This window comes from Tenrec ecaudatus, chromosome 1 (assembly GCF_050624435.1).
Source record: "Tenrec ecaudatus isolate mTenEca1 chromosome 1, mTenEca1.hap1, whole genome shotgun sequence".
In the NCBI taxonomy this organism is placed as follows: domain Eukaryota; kingdom Metazoa; phylum Chordata; class Mammalia; order Afrosoricida; family Tenrecidae; genus Tenrec; species Tenrec ecaudatus.
The window spans coordinates 193,580,367-193,602,002 of record NC_134530.1 but is presented as its reverse complement, the minus strand read 5'-3'; the positions used below and the strand labels follow the sequence as shown (position 1 = coordinate 193,602,002).

The window sequence follows — 21,636 nt, the reverse complement described above, 5'->3', positions numbered from 1 at the left end:
AAAGCCCCAGGACTAGCTGGGGATGGGGACGTTATAGTTTTAATTTTTATATATAGTTATATTTGACCAAGTTTGGGTTGTGGTTTTTTTTTACTTCCCCTACCTTATCATTTCCTTTAAAAAAAGTCGATGATCAGGATTTATTTTTATTTTTATAATGAGAAAAAAACATTGGAAACAAAATTATTCCCTCGCTAGAGGCCATCCTGAATTTAAGAACTCTTTACCTTGACAAATGTTGCCTGGCGCAAAAGAGGGAGAGAGCAGGGATAAAAGAAGAAATGCAATGTGTGGCTAACTGTCTCCAAGAACAAACTCCCCATTTGCCACAAAACCAGAAGAGCTGAAGCATAGGTTCCCATCCTGACTTGGGGGGGATGGGGGGTGACGGGGTGAGGGGGCATCCTGGCACTTAGAAACGTTTGTATAATCCATAATCCAGGAAAAAATATTGGGATCTGCTGTTGCAGCCCCACTGGAACTTTTCAGTGCCCCCTAGAGGACAGTATCCCACTTTGGGAAACCCTGAGCTAGAGAGTACCTAGCTATGATTACATGGAGCCCTGATGGAATAGTGGTGTGTGCTGGGCTACAATTAGCATGGTCAGCAGTTCAAAACCACCAGCAGCTCTGCAGGAGAAAGACTGGGATTTCTACTCCCATAAACAGTTACAGTCTCAGAAACCCACAGGGGTCACTATGAGTCAGCACGGACTTGATGGCAGTGAGTCAGTCATAGCCAGCTACCATTACTGAACAGTTTAATCAAAGAATCTATAGAAGAAGTCTGATCAAAAAGCGGGGAAACAAACAAAACAGAATTTCAAATTCTTATAGACATCATACTTTCCAGAGCCATTGGGACTGGATCGGATAAACTCCTGAAATTACTGCCCTCAGACAGTTAATCTTTTAAGATTTAAGCCAAAAAATGCCCCTGAAGTCTCCTGGAAATCAAGATATAATAAAAAAAAACATCTGCCTTGCATGATATGCTTTTTAGAGATCTATGAGAGATCAAAGTGCTAATGACAACTCAAAAGATAAACCGGAACCTTGTGGGCAGTGAGTTTATGTTAAATAGGAAAGAATAAGCAGCTCAGAATAGCTGCCCAACTAGAAGGAAGCAATCAGAGTCACTAAATGCTCCCTGTAGAAATGGTTGAATAACTTAATGGTTTGCTAGGTACATTTTAACAAAAAAAAATTGTAAGGGCCTTTATCTAGTCAATCTGTCTATGCCTATAGAGTAAAACTGAGGAGACTGAAGGGTATTTCACTCAAAAATATTTGCTATGAGTAATGAATACCTGCCACCACCATCCGCCCTAGTGTTATCCTGACAAGTTAGCGCCAGGTAGTCACTGGCACGTCTTAACTGGCACTGAGATGTGTGCCACAGAAGACGGGCCAGTCCTCAGAGAGTCCAAGTTGGTGTTGAGAGACTCAGGTTAGGAGTACGTTTGTTTTTTTTTAAATGTCTCTAGTACCAGCTCTTTAGTATAACGATATCAAAGGAGACTCATCTATGTGGATCTAAGTGAGACAGATGAAGTCCGCCCAGTCTACTCAATGCCATTTGAGAAGCTACCTGAAGCATAAGCTTTTTTCAATGCTGGAACACATAGTAGCTAAGTCAACGCCACTTTCAAAAGCGAACGAAGTTCAAAGCTGTTGTTGTATAAAACTTTAAAAATGGAACTATTCCATCAAGAAGCAAATTGTAATAAAACTTGTTTAGATGGATAGTATGCAATTTCTCTGCAGAGTAAATACATTACTGTACTGGTCAGAAGCCTTGCTCTAATAAAGGAACATATAGATTAAAAAAAAATGGCCAGCTACTATGCTCACAACTGGGATATATACATTTTCTCCATTAATTTCCATTTAACTTCAAAACTATTATATAAAATACCTAACATTATTTCTCTTTTATGGATAAGAAAATATATTTTATTCAATGACACACAAATAGACATTTACATAACTGAATATAAAGCAATTGGATTTACATTTAAATATTTTTAAATAAAAATGTGTATGTGTGTTTACACACTTGGATGTATGCTTACACTGGAAAAATAAGTGCCCATAATGTGGATATTGGTTATGTCTGGGCACAAGGATGAAGAGCAATTTGTGTTTTTTGAAGAATAGCTTATAATTCATTTTTAATCAACATGAGAATCTCACTTTTGTAATTTAAAGTGTATGTTAAGTAACCAAAGGTATTATTTTAATCAAAAATAAATATGAACACTAATTGTTATCACAAATAAGCTCATGTAACTTCTTATGGAATTAAATAATGTTACAGCTGTATTACAAAATCATGGTAAGAGACACAAGTTACCAGGAAGAATCCCACTTACGTTCTATCTTTTCCTTTTTTCCTCTCTTTCCTTTAGAAGAAGTAGATGACCAGGATGACGCAGCAGACTGAGCCCCTGATGAGAACTGGGAGGCCATGTCCTCAGTGGAAAAATCACAGGCAGACTTTCTGCTAGCATGCTCCTCTTGAATGCCCACACTGCTGCCACCAATACTGTCGAGGAATAAGTAATGATAGTGGGTAAAGAAATGTCTAACAGCACAGCTAAAATGATAAATATGCAAGTTTATTTAATCATCCTAATAAAAAAGTCAAACTCACTGCCATGGAGTCTGACTCATGGTTACCAAATAGGACAGGGCAGAACTTCCCTTGTGGGTTTCCAAGACTGGGATTCTTCTAAGAGCCTCATCTTTTCCCTAATCGCTACAATAATATACTAGAATCAAAGATGCCTTCCACTTCTCTGATTTATTTTCTTATTGTCATTAAACCTGTGATCCCTCAACTATCAGCAGAAAGGTGGTTCAAATTCACCCAGAGGTACCTTGGAAGGCAGACCTAGAAACTGCTTTTAAAAGTTTGAAAACCTCATGTAGTAGTGGTTACTAAGCACCCATGGGCTCAGTCGTGTGTCAGAATTGACTTGACTGAAATTAACCAGTGGGTTGGATTTTTCTCTGTGGCCTAATTTACAAATAAGAAAAACCTCATGTGAGCTGTTTTGTGAAATGATACTTAAAAGAAAAAAATACACAATGATACTTGTATATAGAAATTTTTCAAGTTTATAGCTTTATATTAAAAAAGCACATCAAATCATATTGCTATATTTTTTCCTGATTGATTTAGCCTCGTCACAATTAAACCCAACTGTGGTTTTAAAAACTTAATCGTCGTTGTTGTTGTTAGGTGCCATCAAGTCGGTTTCTAACTAAAAGTGGAGCAGCAGCACGCACAACAGAAAAGCACTGCCGGGGCCTGTGCCGTCCTCACAATGGCCCTTCAGTTTGGGCTCCCAAGTAACCACTGTGTCAGTCCATCTCATCGAACCCCTTCCTCGTCCACTTTACCAAGCATGGTGGCCTTCTCCAGGGACTGGTCTCTCCTAACAGCATGTCCAAAGTACATGACAGGAAGTTTTGCCACCCTTGTCTACGGAGCAAACTTCTTCCAGGGCAGATTTGTTTGTTCTTCTGGAAGTCCATGGTACTTCCAGTATTCTTTGCCAGCACCATAATTCAATAATCTTTAGAATTTGAAATTAATACTATAACTTTTCCTGATATAATTTTAATACTTATATTAGCACTAGAAGAGATGATTTTTTTCAGAAAGTGTGAAATGTGCCTTATTGTTATTTTCTTTTTCTTTATCGTTTTATTAGGGGCTCACAATCCATACACACATCAATTGTGTAAAGCACATTGGTACATCCATTGCTCTCATCATTCTCAAAACATTTGCTCTCCACCTAAGCCCCTGGCATCAGCTCATTTTTCCCCCCTCCCTCCCTGCTCCCACCTCCCTCAAGATAATTCTTATAAGCTCACCTATTCATCTTATGTGGAAGACCATTTGTATATGAAAAAATGGTATCAAATATGGATGGATAGAAATTAATTTACAGGGTAAAAAAAACGGGGGGAGAAAATTTTTCCTACAGAGCTGGATTCACGTATGTGACTTCATACAAGTAACTGAACCTCTGTGCTTCAGTTTCCGACCTAAAATAAGGTGTGACACCAATAATGACCACGCCAGATTGTTGTTGAGACTCAGCACAGGGACGGCCCTCACTGATCACTACTTTGCTGTTACCATAATGATAGTTATTTCTCAAAGTTTTGCTCATTTTTAGGTGTTTCTTTGATTATAAAAACATTATGTGGGATTAGAGAGTGAAGAATCTCTCTCATATTACTTAGGTTAATTACAGAATCTGTTTCTTACCCTTCTTACCTGAGTATACCATGTACAGTTTCTCAATGATATAATCCTATTAGAATTTAGAGACTGAAAAGATTCATAGGAATTTCTTCTCCATGTGCCAAACCCTATTCTAATGAAAACTATGTGTTTCACTAAATACTCGCAAGAGCTCTGTGGGACGGGCACTACTATTATTGTCCTCAGTGTCACATGAGAGCAAACTGAGCACCGGGAAGGCCGAGTAAGGTGCCCCCAATCAAAGAGCTAATAATCAGCAAACTTGTGTCATCTAGATCTAGAGCCTATGCTTTTATTTATTCTAGGCAGCTTGAATACATAATAAATATCTTTAAACAAGTAAAATGTGTCCAATGCTCAGAACACAGTTTTCAGGTTTACATTTTCCTCCCTCTTAATATTTTATTCCATGTTGCCAACATATTCTTACGTAGGTTCCAGAGGTGATTTTTTTTCTGTCAGAGATGCACTCCCCGGCGAGGAGACAAAGTCATCTTCGTAGGAAACACTGCTTAGGGGAGTCGTGGTGGTATTCAAAAGGCCTACTGCAGATGCTCCTCTTCCCAACCTGTCTTCAAACCCTGTGAAGATAATTAAAGTATGCTTAACAACAGAAATGCTAACGCTCTCAGGCTCTCACTTCCCAACAGAGAGTTTCCTAGCAGGACCTTAGGGGTATTCTTCTTTGCTTCTATTATAATGCTTCTTTTTACCTTGATCAGTGGTTCTCAGCCTTCCTAATGCCAAGATCCTTTCACATAGTTCCTCACGTGGTGGTGACCCACCAACCATATTATTATTTTCGTTGCTACTTCATCACTGTAATTTTACTACTGTTTGGAATTGGGCGACCCTTGTGAAAGGGTCATTCAACCCCTCCCCACCAAAGGGGTCGCAACCCCCAGGTTGAGAACCCTGCTTTAAGGTGCAGTAATATATACATAAAACAATGTATGTTCAATTTTCTAGTCAAATCAGTAGGAAAAAATAGCATAATGAATCCATGTACCCAACACTCAGCTTTAATATTTATAAACACATGATCAATCTACTATCAATTAACTTTCTATGCTACTCCCTTAGCTAAATCTCACCTGCCTGATTCAGAAGCAAGCCCAAGAGAGTAAACAATTTCTTCCTAAAATATGAGACTAAATGAAAAAGTATAACTACCAGGGTTCCACAATATCATTAAAAGTACTTAAAGGTGAATTCTAATAGAATTCAGCGTGTTAACCACTTGAACATAAGATGAGCACAATAAATCAGTTTGTCACATGATCTGCACGCTCTATAGGATGGGAGTAGAAAATCATCACATAAACAGCTCACTACTGTTACGGCTCAGCGTCACTCCCTACAACTCGAAAATTCTAAGGTCATAAAATGGACAGAATCAGGAAGAAGAGAGAAAGAACTTAAAGAGATTAAGTTTATCACAGAGAAGGAAAAATGTGTTACAGGAGATCAGGGAAAAGTCAAGAACTTTAGAAGTTAATGTTTTAGGACAGCTATGAAATTGCATTACTATGTAAAGTCTAACTGCTATTAAACTTAATTTTAATAAAAACAGATTTGTTTCTAAATTAGAATTGCTACCGTTACCCCTCTCAAATCTTGCCAATAACATTCACAATAAATCACAAATAGCTGAATTTAGAAACACACTAATTTTCTACTTAATTACACAGCTATGATCTCAGCAAGGCTTGAATGCATTTCAGTTACACAAATCCTGAAAATCACAAAGAAGGTTTCCTAAGGCAGATCTGCATTGTCTATAGCTACCTATCAAGTACGATCTTATGACAATAACTGAAACAAAATTTTAAAGATAAATCACTAATACTCTAGTTGGAACCTTACAGATAACTTAGAAGATAACTAGTATGAACAATGTAAGTCTCCATTATTCTCATAATGAGCCATGAAGTTGTATGTTTGTTATCTATATGAACTACATAGGAAGTATGAAGTAATTCATCTCAACATACACATATCATACAGCTTACTTCTTCGTCTTACCTTTCCCATATAACTGGTAAGATTTAGTAAATATATTAATGACACTATGTGGACTTCCCTTTGCTAATTCTTCCCACGGTCCTTTGTTTTGTGTACCACTTAAATGCCCCAAAAGTGGCAGGAATTTTTCAGCCTCCTTCTGAAACTCTTTGATGGGCTCATATGCATTTCTTTCTCCAGCACAGAACTCCTTTTCTTTTAAGATTTCTGCTACTTTCAAAAGAGTCCGCCCTTCCCGGCCTCCTTCTTCTTCAGAGAGACTCCCCTCACTAAGAAGTGGCCCTTCACTGATTGAGTCTATGCTGGAACCAAGAGACATTTTGGCTTTCCCTTGTGAACAGGCTGGCCTCTCAGAGCAGGAAGACTCGGTTTGCCTCTTACACAATTGTGCGAGCAGCCCTTCTGGTTTGGGACCAGGAGATTTTATCCTGAAGCTTGATATGGCACTGTGAGGTCTGATCATCTCAGGAAGCTTTTTAAATTCACTAAGGTTGCCAACCCCAGGGAGATCGTCATCAAAAGTCGCATGAGATATACAGGTTCCCAACATCTTTTGAATTCGGGCAGAGAAGACATCTTCTGTGTCCTCTTTCACAGGCGGACTTCTCGCCCTGATCCACGGTCCATCTTCTGGAACCTCTTGCTGTCCATCACATTCAGGGCTCCACGCTGACCCATAGTTAATGTTGGCCCCAGCTAATTTCTTGGCTTCACTTTCAATCCTGCTGGACAAGGAAGCAGCTGTTGCTTTCAAGGCTTCAATGCGGTCCAGTTTACTCTTATATTGGCTGGCACTAGGTTTTAACAAGGCATCTGGATAAGCAGCTGGTGAGGTCAGATGTGTTTGAGGTGTAAAAGTTAGTGGCCCTGAAGCCACATTATGATTCTTCCTGGTTGGTAAAAGAGATTCAAAATCTTTATTCAAAAGTCCTACATGTTCTAGACGTAAGAGATGGGAGAGTAAATTTCCAGCAGGTCCAACAAGGGGCTGTGGTTGAGACTGATGGGCTCGTGGGCTCAATCTGTCAGGCTGCATCCATGTAGTTTCCATCAAGTCTCTTCTGGAAATAGAAAAGGTACAATAAAGTAGTTATTACAGCAACTATTAACTATGCAAGTATTTAAATTGTTTTCCTGAAAAGCCATTAAAATCTTTACGACATTGAACAAAATTCTTTTTATCATTGGCTTTAACATTCCCTTTTAAAGCGATATTATATTAAAGAAATGTTTAAGGTTACTAAATAGTAATGTCGACATAGTACATATTATTCTAATCAATACTTTTACCAAATGTTCAACATTTATGTTTAATAATGTATACACTAAAGAAACGAGATAATTTGTTACAAAATAACCTAATTAATGACCATCAAAAGCTGAATGATAAAGTGATCATCAACTGTAAATATTCAATATAGAGCAGCATGTCCACAAAGGTGAGCCACAGAGTAAAGATGTGCTAGCAATACAGTGTGTGTTCACCTGTTTCCAGACTTCTAAGACCACTAAGAAGACATGAGGTTTTCTCCACGATCTTATCCATTATTTTTGAATAATGACATAGAGATTTGCTTAACAAATTTTCAGATGACACAAAGCTGGGTGGCATGGCTAACCTAACATGACCAAAATATGATTCAAAATTATCTGGACAAGCTGCAGTCTTAGGTCAAACTAATATGGAGAAATATCAAGTCCTAGGCTTGGACTGAAACCGGCATCTGGAAGAAGGTAACTCAGGGACTGAAAAAAAATTTTTTTTTTTGGGGGGGGAGCAGTCTTTTATACTGAAGGGCTGGTAAAAAGAATGAATGACTAAAACACAGATTTTATGTCGCAGGATACAAGCTAATCCAAATGCAAAGTATGAGGTGATTAGGACTTAAACTGGTGGCAAAGGAATGTAAAGAAAATTAGAAATAGAAAAGATCCCCTCAGAGGGTCACAGGAAAGAGATGAGCCAGTCAGGGGTGCTGCATAGCACCGATGAAACATACAGCTTTCCTCTAGTTCTTTGGTGCTTCCTTGCCACCCACTATCATGACCTCAATTCTTACTTTACAAATCAGATTCGACCAGAACATGCACACTGCTACAGATAAGAACCCAAAACACAGGGAATCCAGGATAGTTAAACCCCTAGGGGCCAACAATGAGTATAGAGATATCAGGAGGATTAGAGGATGGTGGGGGTTGAAAAGGGGAATAGATCACAAGGATCAACCTATAACCCCCCTCCCAGGGGTACAAACAACAGAAAAGTGGGTTGGGGTGATGGAGGACAATGTAAGATATGAAAATAAAAATCTATAACTTATCAAGGGTTCTTTCGTGAGAGAGGGTGGGTAGGGGAGGGAGGGGGAAGAAATGGGGAGCTGATTATCAGGAGCTCAAGTGGGAAGAGAATGTTTTGAAAATGATGATGACAGCATATGTGCAAATGTACTAGACACAATGGATGAATGCATGGATTGTGATAAGAGATGTAAAAGCCCCCAATAAAAGTATTTAATAAAAAAACCCTAATGATCAGTGAAAATCAAGAGTTTTAAATTCAAGTATGAAGAACGCCAACAGTAGAGCAGGCACTATGCTGGTGGTAGAATTGTGGCTGTCAGTTGCTGTACAGTCGGACGCGACTCATGCTGACCTACAGAGCCCCTGTGCCTTTCCAGAAACAGACGGCCAGACCTGCTTTTGGAGGCACTTGGGATGGGTTTGAACAGCCAATCTTTAAGCTCGTTGTCAAACACTTAACTACTTGTACCACCCAGGAACTCCTCACAGGGAGATTCTTCAATGCTATGCAGTTGATTCTGAATCACAGTGACCCTATACAGTGTTTCTGAGGCTGTAAATTTTTTTAAATCATTTTATTGGGGACTTGTACAACTCATCACAATCCATATATACATCCACTGTATCAAGCACATTTGTACATTTGTTGCCATTATCATTCTCAAAACATTTGCTTTCTACTTGAGCCCTTGGTATCAGTTCCTCATTTTTTCCCTTCCTCTCCCACCTTTCCACCCACATGAACCCTTGATAATTAATAAATTTTATTATTTTGTCGTGTCTTAAACTGTCCGGTGTCTCCCTTCACCCACTTTTCTGTTGTCCATCCCCCAGGGAGAGGGTTATATGCAGATCATTGTAATCGGTTCCCCCTTTCTACCGCACCTTCCCCTTCCCCTCCTGGTATCTCTACTCTCATGATTGGCCCTGAGGGGTTTATCTGTCCTGGATTCCCTGTTTCCTGTTCATGTCTACACCAGTGTACACCCTCTGGTCTGAGGCTGTCCATTTTTATGAGAGCAGACAGCCTCATCTTCCTCCCACAGGGGGGCTGGTGAAGATGAGCTGCCCGCCTTACACAGCTCGTTGTCATCAATTAATCAACAGTGCCACCACAGCTCCTCACAGTCTCCTAGGAGAAGACAAAGAGGTGAAAACTTAATGCAGTAAATCTTCAGTATTACTCTGCAAAAATCTCAGTATCTAGAAGGAAAATAAGGGTAAAATTGCAAACATTTCTTAGTCATAGCCAAATATTTTCAGGGAAAGAGTCCTAGGCTTGGGGCTCAGGTCCATGGTGTAGGGTGATCAAGGCTAAATGGCATAGCGCAGCACACCAAGACAGTAGTCTACATCCACTTTGGTGAGTAGGTACCAAGGCTGAAAAGCTTGTGAGTCACTATCTAAGGGGCAACTATGGGTTTTCCCCTTCTCAGAGAGAGAGAGAGAGAGAGAGAGAGAGAGAGAGAGTGTGCGCTGGACAAGGAAGGGAGGGGTTTACGGGGGGGCGGGGGGGAAACACATGGAAATAATGGGTCTAAATAACTCATGCCTCTATGCCTCTGAGACCAGAGACCTATATGGTGCTCGGCTACCAGTCAACTACCCTGAAAAGGATAAAGTAGAAGAAATATGTGGAACAAAACTCAAAAAAAAAAAAAAAAAAGACCAAGTTTACTGGCTAGATAGACTAGTGGTACCCCTTAGACAAAGACCACTAGACACCCTTCAAAACGAGCATTCAACTCACTCCCATAGATCAACTTTCAGCTAAACAATACCTAAATCTATGAAGGTGAACAGTTAACACCATGTAGTAACCACACATGGGAAAAACCAACCATCTGAGATGGAAGGAGCAACATACTTCAGGAATAAAGCTCAGAAGGAAGGTAGGCATAGGAAAGAAGGACAAACAACTTTGGTACACTCAGGGAGAAGCTAGAAGAGTGCTATTACAATGTCATGAACCAAAATGTGTACAAACTGCTTAATGGAAAATCAATTTGCACTGTAATTTTCACCCAAATCATAACAAAGTTTTTAAAATAAAATTTTCTTGGGGGGGGGGGCACACACACTCTCTTTTCTAAAATGTCTAGGATATAATTTAACTTCTTGCTCAGTTTTATCTCTGTTTTACTTTACCACAAATTACAACAACATTTTAAAGGGAAATTTGAGATAAAATCTTCCATATCCCTCAATTTGATAACAAATTAACCCAGTTCTTAATCTTTATTCTTATGTTCACATGTCAATATCCAAATATAGTCTCAAAAGGTAAGATGTGGTACAGATAAGAACTGGAAACACAGGGAATCCAGGGCGGATGATCCTTTCGGGACCAGTGGTGAGAATGGTGATACCGGGAGGGTGGAAAAGGGGGAACCGATTACAAGGATCTACATATAACCTCCTCCCTGGGGGATGTACAACAGAAAAGTGGGTGAAGGGAGACGTCAGACAGTGTAAGATATGACAAGATAATAATAATAATTTATAAATTATTGAGTGTTCATGAGGGAGGGTGGAGCGGAGAGGGAGGGGGAAAAATGAGGAGCTGATACCCAGGGTTCAAGCAGAAAGCACATGTTTTGAGAATGATGATGGCAACAAACGTACAAATGTGCTTGACACAATGGACTGATGTATGGATTGTGGCAAGAGTTGTACGAGCCCCCAATAAAAAGGATTTTTTAAAAAGGTAAGATGTATCCTTAGAAGCCCTGGCAGCATAGTGGGTTACATGTTGGGCTACAAGCCGTAAGGCCAGCAGTTTGAAACCACCGGCCACTCCCAGGGAGCTAGACGAGGCTTTCTACTGCTGGAAAAAGTAACAGTCTTGGAAACCCACAGAGTCACTGTGAGTCGAAATAGACTCAATGGCTCTGAGTCCAACCCTTCACATGAGCAGTGGTTTCCTAAAGCTGGGTCTCTTTTACCAGGATAGTAGGTGAAGTGATAGTATGGGTGGTGTAAGATATGTATTGTATAAAGAATAATAGCACCACGTAATATATAAAGGGTTCACAGGGGGGGGAGGGGAGGGAGGGAATGTAGAGGAGCTGATATAAAAGGGCTCAAGAAGAAAGACAATGTTTTGAAATTGTTGATGCCAACATTTGTACATGTCTACTTGATATAATGGATGTATGGATTGCTATATGTAAGAGCTCCCAATAAAATGATTTATTAGTAAATAAATAAACATGAAGTTATAACCTGGCTTACATTAAGAAAAGTAAAATGCACAAATGTCTATGAGTCGTGAGGAAATTTGAATATTTATGTAAAATATCTTTTGAAAGTGATTCTCCACAATGTATCAAATACCGATTTCACTATAATTTATGCAAAAAAGTAATGTTGGATACTTAATTTAGAGAAGGCAAGACTGTTTCCACCTGTAGGTAAGTCATCCCCAAGAAACTGACAATTAAACTGGACATTAAAGGACGAAAATACTGTACAACTAACTATAAGGGAAGTTTATAGGGAAATCCCTTTATCTTTTTTTTTCTAAAACCATTTCATTGGGAGTTAATACGGATATCATATCATCCCACAGTTCAAGTACATCAAGCAGTGTTGTACAATTACTACTAGAATCAGTTTCAAACATTCTTTTCCTTTTTAACTCCTTGACATCAGCTCCCTTTGACCCTCCCCCACCCCACCACTGTACCCCCAGAAGTCCTTATTCTTACACTTGCTGTCCCTGGAGGTTCATCCTTTTCCCACAAACTCTGTGAAGCTCCCTCATGGGGTAGGGCAGCTATATACAATGCTGAAGTGTCCGTCAGAGTATTAAATCATCGCATGGTAAATTTCTTTCTGCTTTCTTGCTCACACCAAAAGTCATCAGCAAAACACACTCAGTATTTTAAGGCCACTGTACCTGGCCACTTACCTCTCGGTGTGTCATATTGTAATGGTTTGCACGTGATCATGCTAAAGTTATGCCACCAGTATTTCAAATAAGCTTGCAGACTAAGAAAAACTATGAAGAAAGGCCTGCTGGTAATCTACTTTTGAAAATTAGCCAATGACTTTGGACACTTCATGAGGAGATCAATCGCTAGAGGAAGACATCACATTCGGAGAAGCCAAGGGCCAAAAAGAGCACAGGGCATCCCCAGTAAGATGAGCTGGGGCCAGAGCCATAACAATCAACTCAACCACGCTGGTGATTTGAATATGAGGCAGAACCAAGCAATGTTTCATTCTGGTGTCAAGTTGCCATCACTCCGTCAACAGGGCTGGAGCTACAACAGCCTACCGAATGTCATGGAAGACCCTAAGCATCTTTCATTCTCCCCTCCTTACCTTGTAAGAGGCTGTGGAGGTTCTGATAGAGACATGTCACTACTAGAAGATGCACTTGGGGGACGTTCCTGCACTTTGTTTTCTTTGTCGGATTCTCCAGATGGCTGATACCCTGGTCTGGCCTAAGAGGAAAGAAGATCAAATTTATCCGACTCCTATCACAAAGAGTGAGCACATAAACATTAAATCACTTCAGCTCGACAAAGATCATAAATGGAGGGGTTTCATCCCCATCCCCCACCCCCAGATCAAACCAATTAAAACTTAACTTTAGAATAGCAAAACTGCATCTGAAATCCAACACGAGCAGTTAGTATTGTGTAACTGAGAGGAAGTTGACCTTCCCAAGCCTCATTTTAAGTAGTCAATGTTACTAGTGTTCAAACATTAGCATTACTCATAAGATCACCACAATTTGCCATGTTATTCTCTAATTTCAGCAGAGATAACCAAAAGTTTTTCTTTTTTTAATAATGATGAGATTAAAAAGTCATAGCAACAGTGTGATTGAACAGAGAGCATGCATAATCACTGGGAAATTGACTCAATCCTATTCCCCATGATAGTCCACAATACTTTTCACCTGAAATAAATATCATAAGCGGTCACCATGATGACAAATTATTTGTGAGCATTGCTTGAATATTAGGAGTGGTGGGTAATTTTCTAGCAGTATGGTAACTAAGCTTTTCCTAACCATGAATTAACCTCTGCATTGCTGCCCCTGCTGTTACCTGCATTTCCTGTGTAGCATGTGGATGAGGTGGCTCTTCAAGCAAGGTCTTCTCTAGTAACAATTTGGAATATGTTTCTTGTAGTCGCCTAGCTGCTGAAGGCTCCGGGGGAGGCACATTCCTCACTTTAGTGAAGGCTTCTCTCTGTTTCCGGTAGAGTTCCTGTAATCGCTTGTTCTTCTGTTCAGTGGCCTCCTTTTGAGCCTTCTTCTCTTCATTTTGCTTCCTCTTCCTCTCCTCCTGCTGTCTAACAATGTACTGCCGGACCTCATCTGTGTCATAGTGGCGCTTTTTGGAAATGACAGGGGGGTCTTCAGGAGCAGTTATTTTGTCAGGTTTTCTTTTTACTGGGCTATGGCTCCGGGGAGCTGGGACTGGGGCTGGTGGCTTCTGGGGCTGGAGTTCTCCAGTCTCTTGCCTTGCCGGCTGCGTTACAGAATCCAGCTGCAGGTCGTCAAGGATGCCACGAATTTCAACAGGTAAAAAATCCTTATTTAAGGCAGTATCTTCTTCCTGTTTATGATCAGGAAGGGATGAAGTTGATTTCTTTATATTATTTTCAGCTCGAGCTCTACTTCTCGGTCGTTCTGAGCTTCGCGGAAGACGTCTATGTAAAACATCCAACCTGGGATCGGATTCTGCTCTTCCAATACGACTCCCTGCAAAATGTGAATTGTTAATGACCCGTTAACTTCTGGATTCACTAAGATTTACTACGCCAAATGAAAAATTAAGGAATTTCACTTATCTTAATCTCAAATCTCTCGCTTTTTTTAAGTTTCAAATCTCTAATGCCTAAAGTTTTCCTTTTTAAAAAAATCATTTTACTAGGGGCTCATACAACTCCTATCACAATCCATACATACATCAATTGTATAAAGCATATTTGTACATTCATTATGTGTAAGGTTTTCTAAAGAGCATTCTGGAAGGAATGAAACAAAGCCTCTTTTTAGAGAAGAACTTCAATCTCCTAAAAAACTACTTAACCCTTTCTTTATTTTAAATGTATCTTTTAACATTTCTGAAATAAGTCCTTAGGATTGATGTGCACATTTAATATTACAACTTCTCTCCTTCCCCACTCCTCTAAAAAGGCATCCTAGTTGGGATTAAGACAAAATCATAAAAACATGAAAAAAAAATCACAAAAATGATCATTTGTAAAGCGTCCCCAAAACCACACTACTAATGACAAATCCAAATCACGAGGACACAGAAAAAAGAATTTTTCTGAAAATTCTACAATAGTGATCTATTTCACAATGACATGAAATGATATTACATTCAAATGCGTTTACCAGACATTTCTTAAAGTCTTATTTACACTGTCAGTTTGTAAAGAGATGAATAAAACTGGCCTCGCATGTGATCACAATGCAACGTTAATATTTTCATAGGAAATCTTCAAAGAGTGAAACTTTAACTATTTTAAAAGGCTATACATCTATTTCCAGAGAAAGAGGGCAGACTTCAGTGAGAGGTGTTGAAAGGAGGTTAATATTTCCTTCTACTTGCGTATTTTCTGCATGTGGACAGGAATCCCAGTTGACTCTAAATCCCAAGAGATTAGAGCCTTCTTCCCACGTAGTAGGCACACAATTAATATTTGCCGAATAAATAAATAGATGTGAAGTCTCCACAAATCTCCAATGAGTGATAGAAAAAAATTTATAAAAGATGGCTTTATCACCTAAATGTTTGTTGGCGTGACAGCAAAAGCCCGTGACTTTATTTACAGACTAGATGTAAGGAAAGCAGATCAATTCAAGGACCTTGATGTATCAAATTCTACTTGGGATTCCATTTCTAACTAAATCCATTCAGAAATTCAAATGAATTGAGGCACAGTTTGCTGTTGAAAAGGAAAGCTATCCTTCAAGTACTTGTAAACTTTCACTTCTAAAACCGAAATGCTCATCAAAAGGTAACTAGTTATTTTCAGTAAGCTCTGAAATACTTCAAAAAGAGAGAACTAAAGAATTCAAGTTCAGATTCAAGTCTTTGAATCTACACAAATTTTATCATGCAAAAACTATAAACATACCCTTAAGGGGAAAAAAAAGTGTTTACCCAACAGCCACTCCGAAGGAGAAAGCTATACCGTATATACTCGTGCACAAGCTGAGTTTCCAGCACATTTTCTATGCCGTTTTTGTGGTAAAATTAGGTGCCTTGGCTGATACTCAGGTCAGCTTATACTCGAGTATCTACAGTACTTATCAGATGACTACTGCTGCTTTCATAAAGATTTAAGGCCTTAGAAACTCTTCAAGCCAGCTCTACTCGGGACCATTCTGAGTCAAAATCTATTTGACAGAAAGGGGTGTAAGTACTTATATAATTTGATTACAAAACATTTTTATGCTCTCAATCAACAAGATGGCCTTCCTTCCAACTGTAAAAAGAGGTGCTCACCTGATTTGGTGGGTCTGTCTCTTCCACTTCTGTCACTTGACACAGTTCTTCGTTCCTTCTGTTCCATTCTGGGTGCAGGTCCCAGAATCTTCTTTACTAATTTTTGTCCATCTCGCCAAGAAGATGTACTTATCAGATGACTACCACCTGAAAAATAAATACTGCAATGAATTAAAACTTAAATTTTAGTTTAAAAAGAGTATCGACTCAACCATGTAAGCTTCGTTATTAGACTTAAGCTCATCTTCTGCCAAGGTCAAAAGGTTTTGAAATAAATTTTATTTTAAATCCTAAACCTCCAAAAGCCAGTATGTTTTGCAATTATTTTAAAACATTTGGCTAAATGATTATAAAAATTCATAAAATAGGGTTGGAAAGGGGGAACTGATTACAAGGATCCACATGTGACCTCTTCCCTGGGAGAGGGACAGCAGAAGAAGGGGGGAAGGGAGACTCCGGATAGGGCAAGATATGACAAAACAACGATGTATAAATTACCAAGGGCATATGAGGGAGGGGGGAAGGGGGAGGGAGGAGGGGAAAAAAAAGAGGACCTGATGCAAGGGGCTTAAGTGGAGAGCAAATGCCTTGAGAATGATTGGGGCAGGGAATGTATGGATGTGCTTTATACAATTGACGTATGTATATGTATGGATTGTGGTAAGAGTTGTATGAGTCCCTAATAAAATGTAAAAGATGAAAAGAGAAAAAAATGAGTAGGGCAAAGACTGTACAGATGTGCTTTATACAATTGATGTATGTATATATATGAACTGTGAAAAGAATTGTATGAGCCCCAATAAATTGTTAAAATTAAAAAAAAATTTCATAAAATAGAGTAAGTGTGTTAATAACCATAGCTGTTTTCAGGAAACGCATTTATCATTTACTATCTCCAGATTAAGAGAAAATTAAACATCATTGCACAAAATTTAATAACCTAAAAAACAACAAATGACATGAAAGACTTCATTAAAAAGAAACTATAAAAATGTAAACCCGGGTTTGTGAAATGTTATTAAACACAAAGCTAATGCTATGGAATGAAAAGAATAAATAGCACTTTAAACCTAATTAAATTGGAAAAAAATTTATACACTAATAGCCAATAACAATAACATTGCAGTATAATCATTCTACTTATGCACTGCTTGCTGAAATGTAAATGGACACAGATCTGGACAAAAAAATTCAGTATACTACTATGCTGTATAACCCCCTCAAATATTTATTCTCCTTGATCACACAATTTAAAGAAATGTACAAAATAGAAATAACCCAGAAGGAAATAAGTGAAAAGGTTCTCCATGTCATTTTTCATAATATCATAAACAACCTGACAAATGGTGAATAAACTATGGCCAAGGGTTAATTAAACTACTGTACATACTTGAGTATAAGCCAACCTGAGTATCAGCCAAGGCACCCAATTCTACCACAAAACTGCATAAAAATGTGCTGGGAAAACTCAACCTATACAGTATATATCTACTAGATGGAGTATTGTGTGCTCATTTCAAATTACAAGTTCCATCAGAAATTGTCTGGAGAAAAGATGCTATAAGAAAAAGATAAAATTTGATATGTATAATGATTACAGTCATATATTATTGTGATTTTTAAATGACCATAGGGTTAATAGGTAAAATAATACTAGTATATACTATTTGTATGATTCTTCTATTTTTCAAGTTTTTCATAATGTATCATTATATTGTAACACAGATAGCTATTTAGATCTAAAAAAGATATTTAATTTAAAATTAAAACAAGTTTTAATGAAAGCATTTATGATAAAGGATCAATTTCAAATGTGTGCAATTAAAAAAAGTTTTTATACCTTGTTATTAACATTAAACTGTCTCTTTAAAATATTAAAAAGAGTTCTCAGTCTAAGGCTCAGACTATCTATTAGAAACTATGTTCTCAACCAAAATGAGAGAACAGGCTTCTCTTCAATTTCAGCTTAATTTTCTGAATCAAAAGCAAGCCACTATGAAAATACTGTGCAGTTATTTGTACCTGTTGGCCTCTGAATAAACGGTATGGCTTCTCTTGGATTCTTGATTTCTGAAATAGTCTCATGCTATCATTAGGGGGAAGAGAGGGCTTTCACTATAGATAAAGTGTTACTAGCATATTTTGTGTCTACCTACGTATTTTCTGTCTGCCATGGTTACAACAAATATGGATAAGTACATGATCAATGTTCATCAGGTAGAGTGATCCCTGTGCTTCATTTCAAACTATCCCCTTAACAGGGCAGCTACTTTTAAAATACATGCGCTAGTTTACTTCTGTAATTTATTTTTTATCTGCGCACAGCAGGACCACTCTCTTTTGTCCTCGAGCGTCACCACTAGGCATATCACAGAACGGGGCACTTGCCATTCTATGAATCAGGCTGAGTTTCTGGACAGCACAAGTGCCTTGCACTTACCTATTAACTTAAATGTTTGCGTATACTGAAACTGAGGCATAGCAAAATTACTGTATCAAAGGAAGTATAGTGTAATGGGTTACTTGATATGGCTCCTCTAGCCATAATCTTTGTAATTGCCCACAAACAACTTTTTCCTGATGTGTCTAGATAAAAGAAGATAGGGGAAGAAGCTGACTGAATTATGTGATTCAGTTGTGAGTGCTTATTAACAGTTAATTATGATTAAAATCACTTGGAACTCGAACATGGGGGTCAATCAGTTTTGCAATTTTGTTGGATATAAATGAGACACCTAAACAGAAGAAGAATGAATCTCACTCCCATCAAGAATGAAGAGTCAGGAGTGGATCATATCGTATGGGCTCTGGGATTCCTGCACAATGCACCTCCTTGGTCCAGGAGGAAAAGCTGTGAAACCAGAAGAGTGGCAGCAACAGAACCAAGAACCAGAGCAGCAGACAGAGCAGTGGAATTCCCAGGCCACAAGCAAGTAAAGCTGAGTGCATTTAGGCAGGTGGTTCACTTTCAGAGTGGGGTGCCTCCAGCCACTTTATTGGAGGAGCTAGGCTTACTGACCTATGGGCCTAGAACTTAGCGCCTATGGGTTAAGGATTATGGTGGTGCAGGGTGCCTTTTGGACATTTTACTGGCAGTGTTAAATGAGCTCTGTAACACTGCCAGAGCAGAGGACAGGACAAAGGGTCTTCTGGCTGAAGAGCTGAGGATCAGAGAGCGAGGCCTGCCCTGTGGATATAATGGGAAAAGGCTGTCTCGATCAAAGAGCTGCACGTTGATCATCACTGACATTACATTGTAATCTGTTAACGTCTCTAATAAAGCCCATAATCATGAGTACGGTGTGGATTTTGTGTGGCCACAACAACAGAGTATCAAACCCAGTTGAAAAGCACAGTGCTGTGGGAGGGACCATTGGTATCAGAACGATACGGAAGGCTGATGGTAAAGGCAAATCAGAACTCATGTTAACAAGAGTTGGTCTGGGGTTGACGTGGCGTTTGCTTCTGCTTCCCTCTGGTAGGATCAGAGGTCAGACATCCCCTGCCTCCAAAATTTTATTATCAGACCACAGTTAGACATGAGAGAGTTAGGTTATAAACCTAGGCAATCTGGAGCCAGCCTGCAGTGTTAACCACTCTGGCATTAGAGAACTCTCATCTCTCCGTCTTGATCCATACAGAGATTGGCCAAAGCTTCCTTGGACTACTGAACTTTTGTTGTGCGACACTAACTATCTCCTGAGAAAAAGGGAAAAGGCAGTGCCAGTTAAAAGCAATTCCCCTGCATATAAAAATTTACTACATGAAAACTATAGGCTTTAATTGATGATGGGAGAAAAATTCTTCAGAATGATAGTTATAACTTCATATTGTGAATATATATTGAACATAGAATTTCAAAAGGATATACATAATGAAAACTTAAACTATATACTAAATATGTACAGTTTGTGCTATGTCCATTATATTTCAAAAAAAGCACATAACACACAAAAATAAAACATCAAAAGTAATGAATTTTCATATATGCCCAACAAAATAAACATTTGGTAAGTGATAATTATATTCATAGAGGGAAATTAAATTGAGAAAACTGACCTGTTTTGCACTCTGGACTTGTTAATTGTGCTGCCTTTTGGACTTTTCTTACTGGTTTGACCACTTTCTTCTCCTTACTTTTTTCAGCAGGTTTTTCTTTTATAGAGATATCTTCTAAACACAGAAATGCAGCAAATATTGGGATGACTCCCACACTGCCAACCTCCCTCCCCACTATAGCAAAAATCAATATAGATTACATGATTTTGATAGGGAGAAAGCAATCTTCACCAAAACAACTTTTATAACCTTTGTATTACTTCATTTACTTATATAGTCATGTCAACATTTATTACAAATTGGCTAATTCCTCTTATAGAAAAGATTACTACTTAACATCTAGGCAATGCTTACTTTGTTCTCCTCATGCCCGCCCCCCAAGAAATCCTTGAGACATACACCGCATTTCTTCAGTGGAAAGAAGGCACAGTAATAATGCTTTCTAAGTCAGGGTCACAGCATTCGCTAAACCTCGATGAGCACTTGCACAGATCCCAATTTCATTACAAATACCTATATAACTGAGGTAGCCATGAACTTCTAGAATAAAACTTCACAAAATATTCACTATAGCATCCCTGAATCACATCCTTTTATAATGATACTAGGGAACTATGTCAAGATATTTTACAAATTAGTGACCACTAATTAATTTTTTGAAACTCCAAAGGAAGGAAATATACTAATTACACACAAATTTGAAAAACTTACTTCAATTGCAGATCTAAGTATACCATGCTTCCAAATGTGCATAGAATTCTGCATACTGGGCAAAGTGCGAGTAAATGTAAGTACGATGCTTGAAGTTAGCGCAAACCTTGTGTCCAAGAAACAGCATGGAAGCCAGTGTGAGCGGTATGAGCAGGGGAGTACAGTGGGAACTTGGGTGAGAGACGTAACTGAAGGGCCGGACTGTGCAGTTTTATAGGCCATTGTAACAAATTCAGCATTTACTCAAGAGACATGAGAAGTTTGGGGGATTTTGATCTGAACTGGTTTAGTATACCTGCTCCGGTGTTGTGATGAGAAAAGACTGAAAGACAAAATGGCAAAAGCTGGGAGACCAGTTAGGAGGCTATTGTAGTAAACTAAGCAAGAGACTGAAGGCTGCTTAGAAACCAGGGTGATGGAGGTGGGAAAAGCAGTCATAATTCAATATATTTCTGACAAGACTTGGATAAAGTGTGCATAAAGTAAGGGGGCAGGGGTGACTCAACATCTTGGGTCTAAACATTTAGAAAGACATAACAAACTGAGATAAAGAGACTAACAGAAGAGCAGGTTTGAGGGCTACCAAGAGCTCTACTTGAATATACGAAGCATGGGAAGCCTATTACATACCCAAAGGAGATATGGAGTTAACAGATAAATACAAGTCTGAGTTCAGAAAAGACATCTGAATTAGACAAAAAAATATGAGAAGAATCAGTCTCAAAAAATAAAAGCCGTCAGACTAGGTGAGTTTGCTTCATTCGCATATATATA

At 38.7% G+C, this 21,636-nt stretch overlaps 1 protein-coding gene across 4 annotated transcripts in view; it reads right to left on the bottom strand.

The window, feature by feature from the left end:
* CEP350 (centrosomal protein 350) overlaps window positions 1–21,636 on the bottom strand; it is a 170,859-nt gene that overhangs the window by 90,794 nt on the left and 58,429 nt on the right. For 2 of the 4 annotated variants that reach the window (XM_075528019.1, XM_075528023.1), the window contains 7 exons: window positions 20,152–20,265; window positions 16,093–16,239; window positions 13,675–14,333; window positions 12,941–13,062; window positions 6,311–7,371; window positions 4,716–4,866; window positions 2,376–2,548 (listed from right to left, as the gene is read on the bottom strand). In XM_075528019.1, coding sequence (XP_075384134.1) covers window positions 2,376–2,548; window positions 4,716–4,866; window positions 6,311–7,371; window positions 12,941–13,062; window positions 13,675–14,333; window positions 16,093–16,239; window positions 20,152–20,265 — 2,427 coding nt within the window. The remainder of the gene's footprint in view (window positions 1–2,375; window positions 2,549–4,715; window positions 4,867–6,310; window positions 7,372–12,940; window positions 13,063–13,674; window positions 14,334–16,092; window positions 16,240–20,151; window positions 20,266–21,636) is intronic. The other 2 variants (XM_075528033.1, XM_075528028.1) reach the window with 2 other exon arrangements.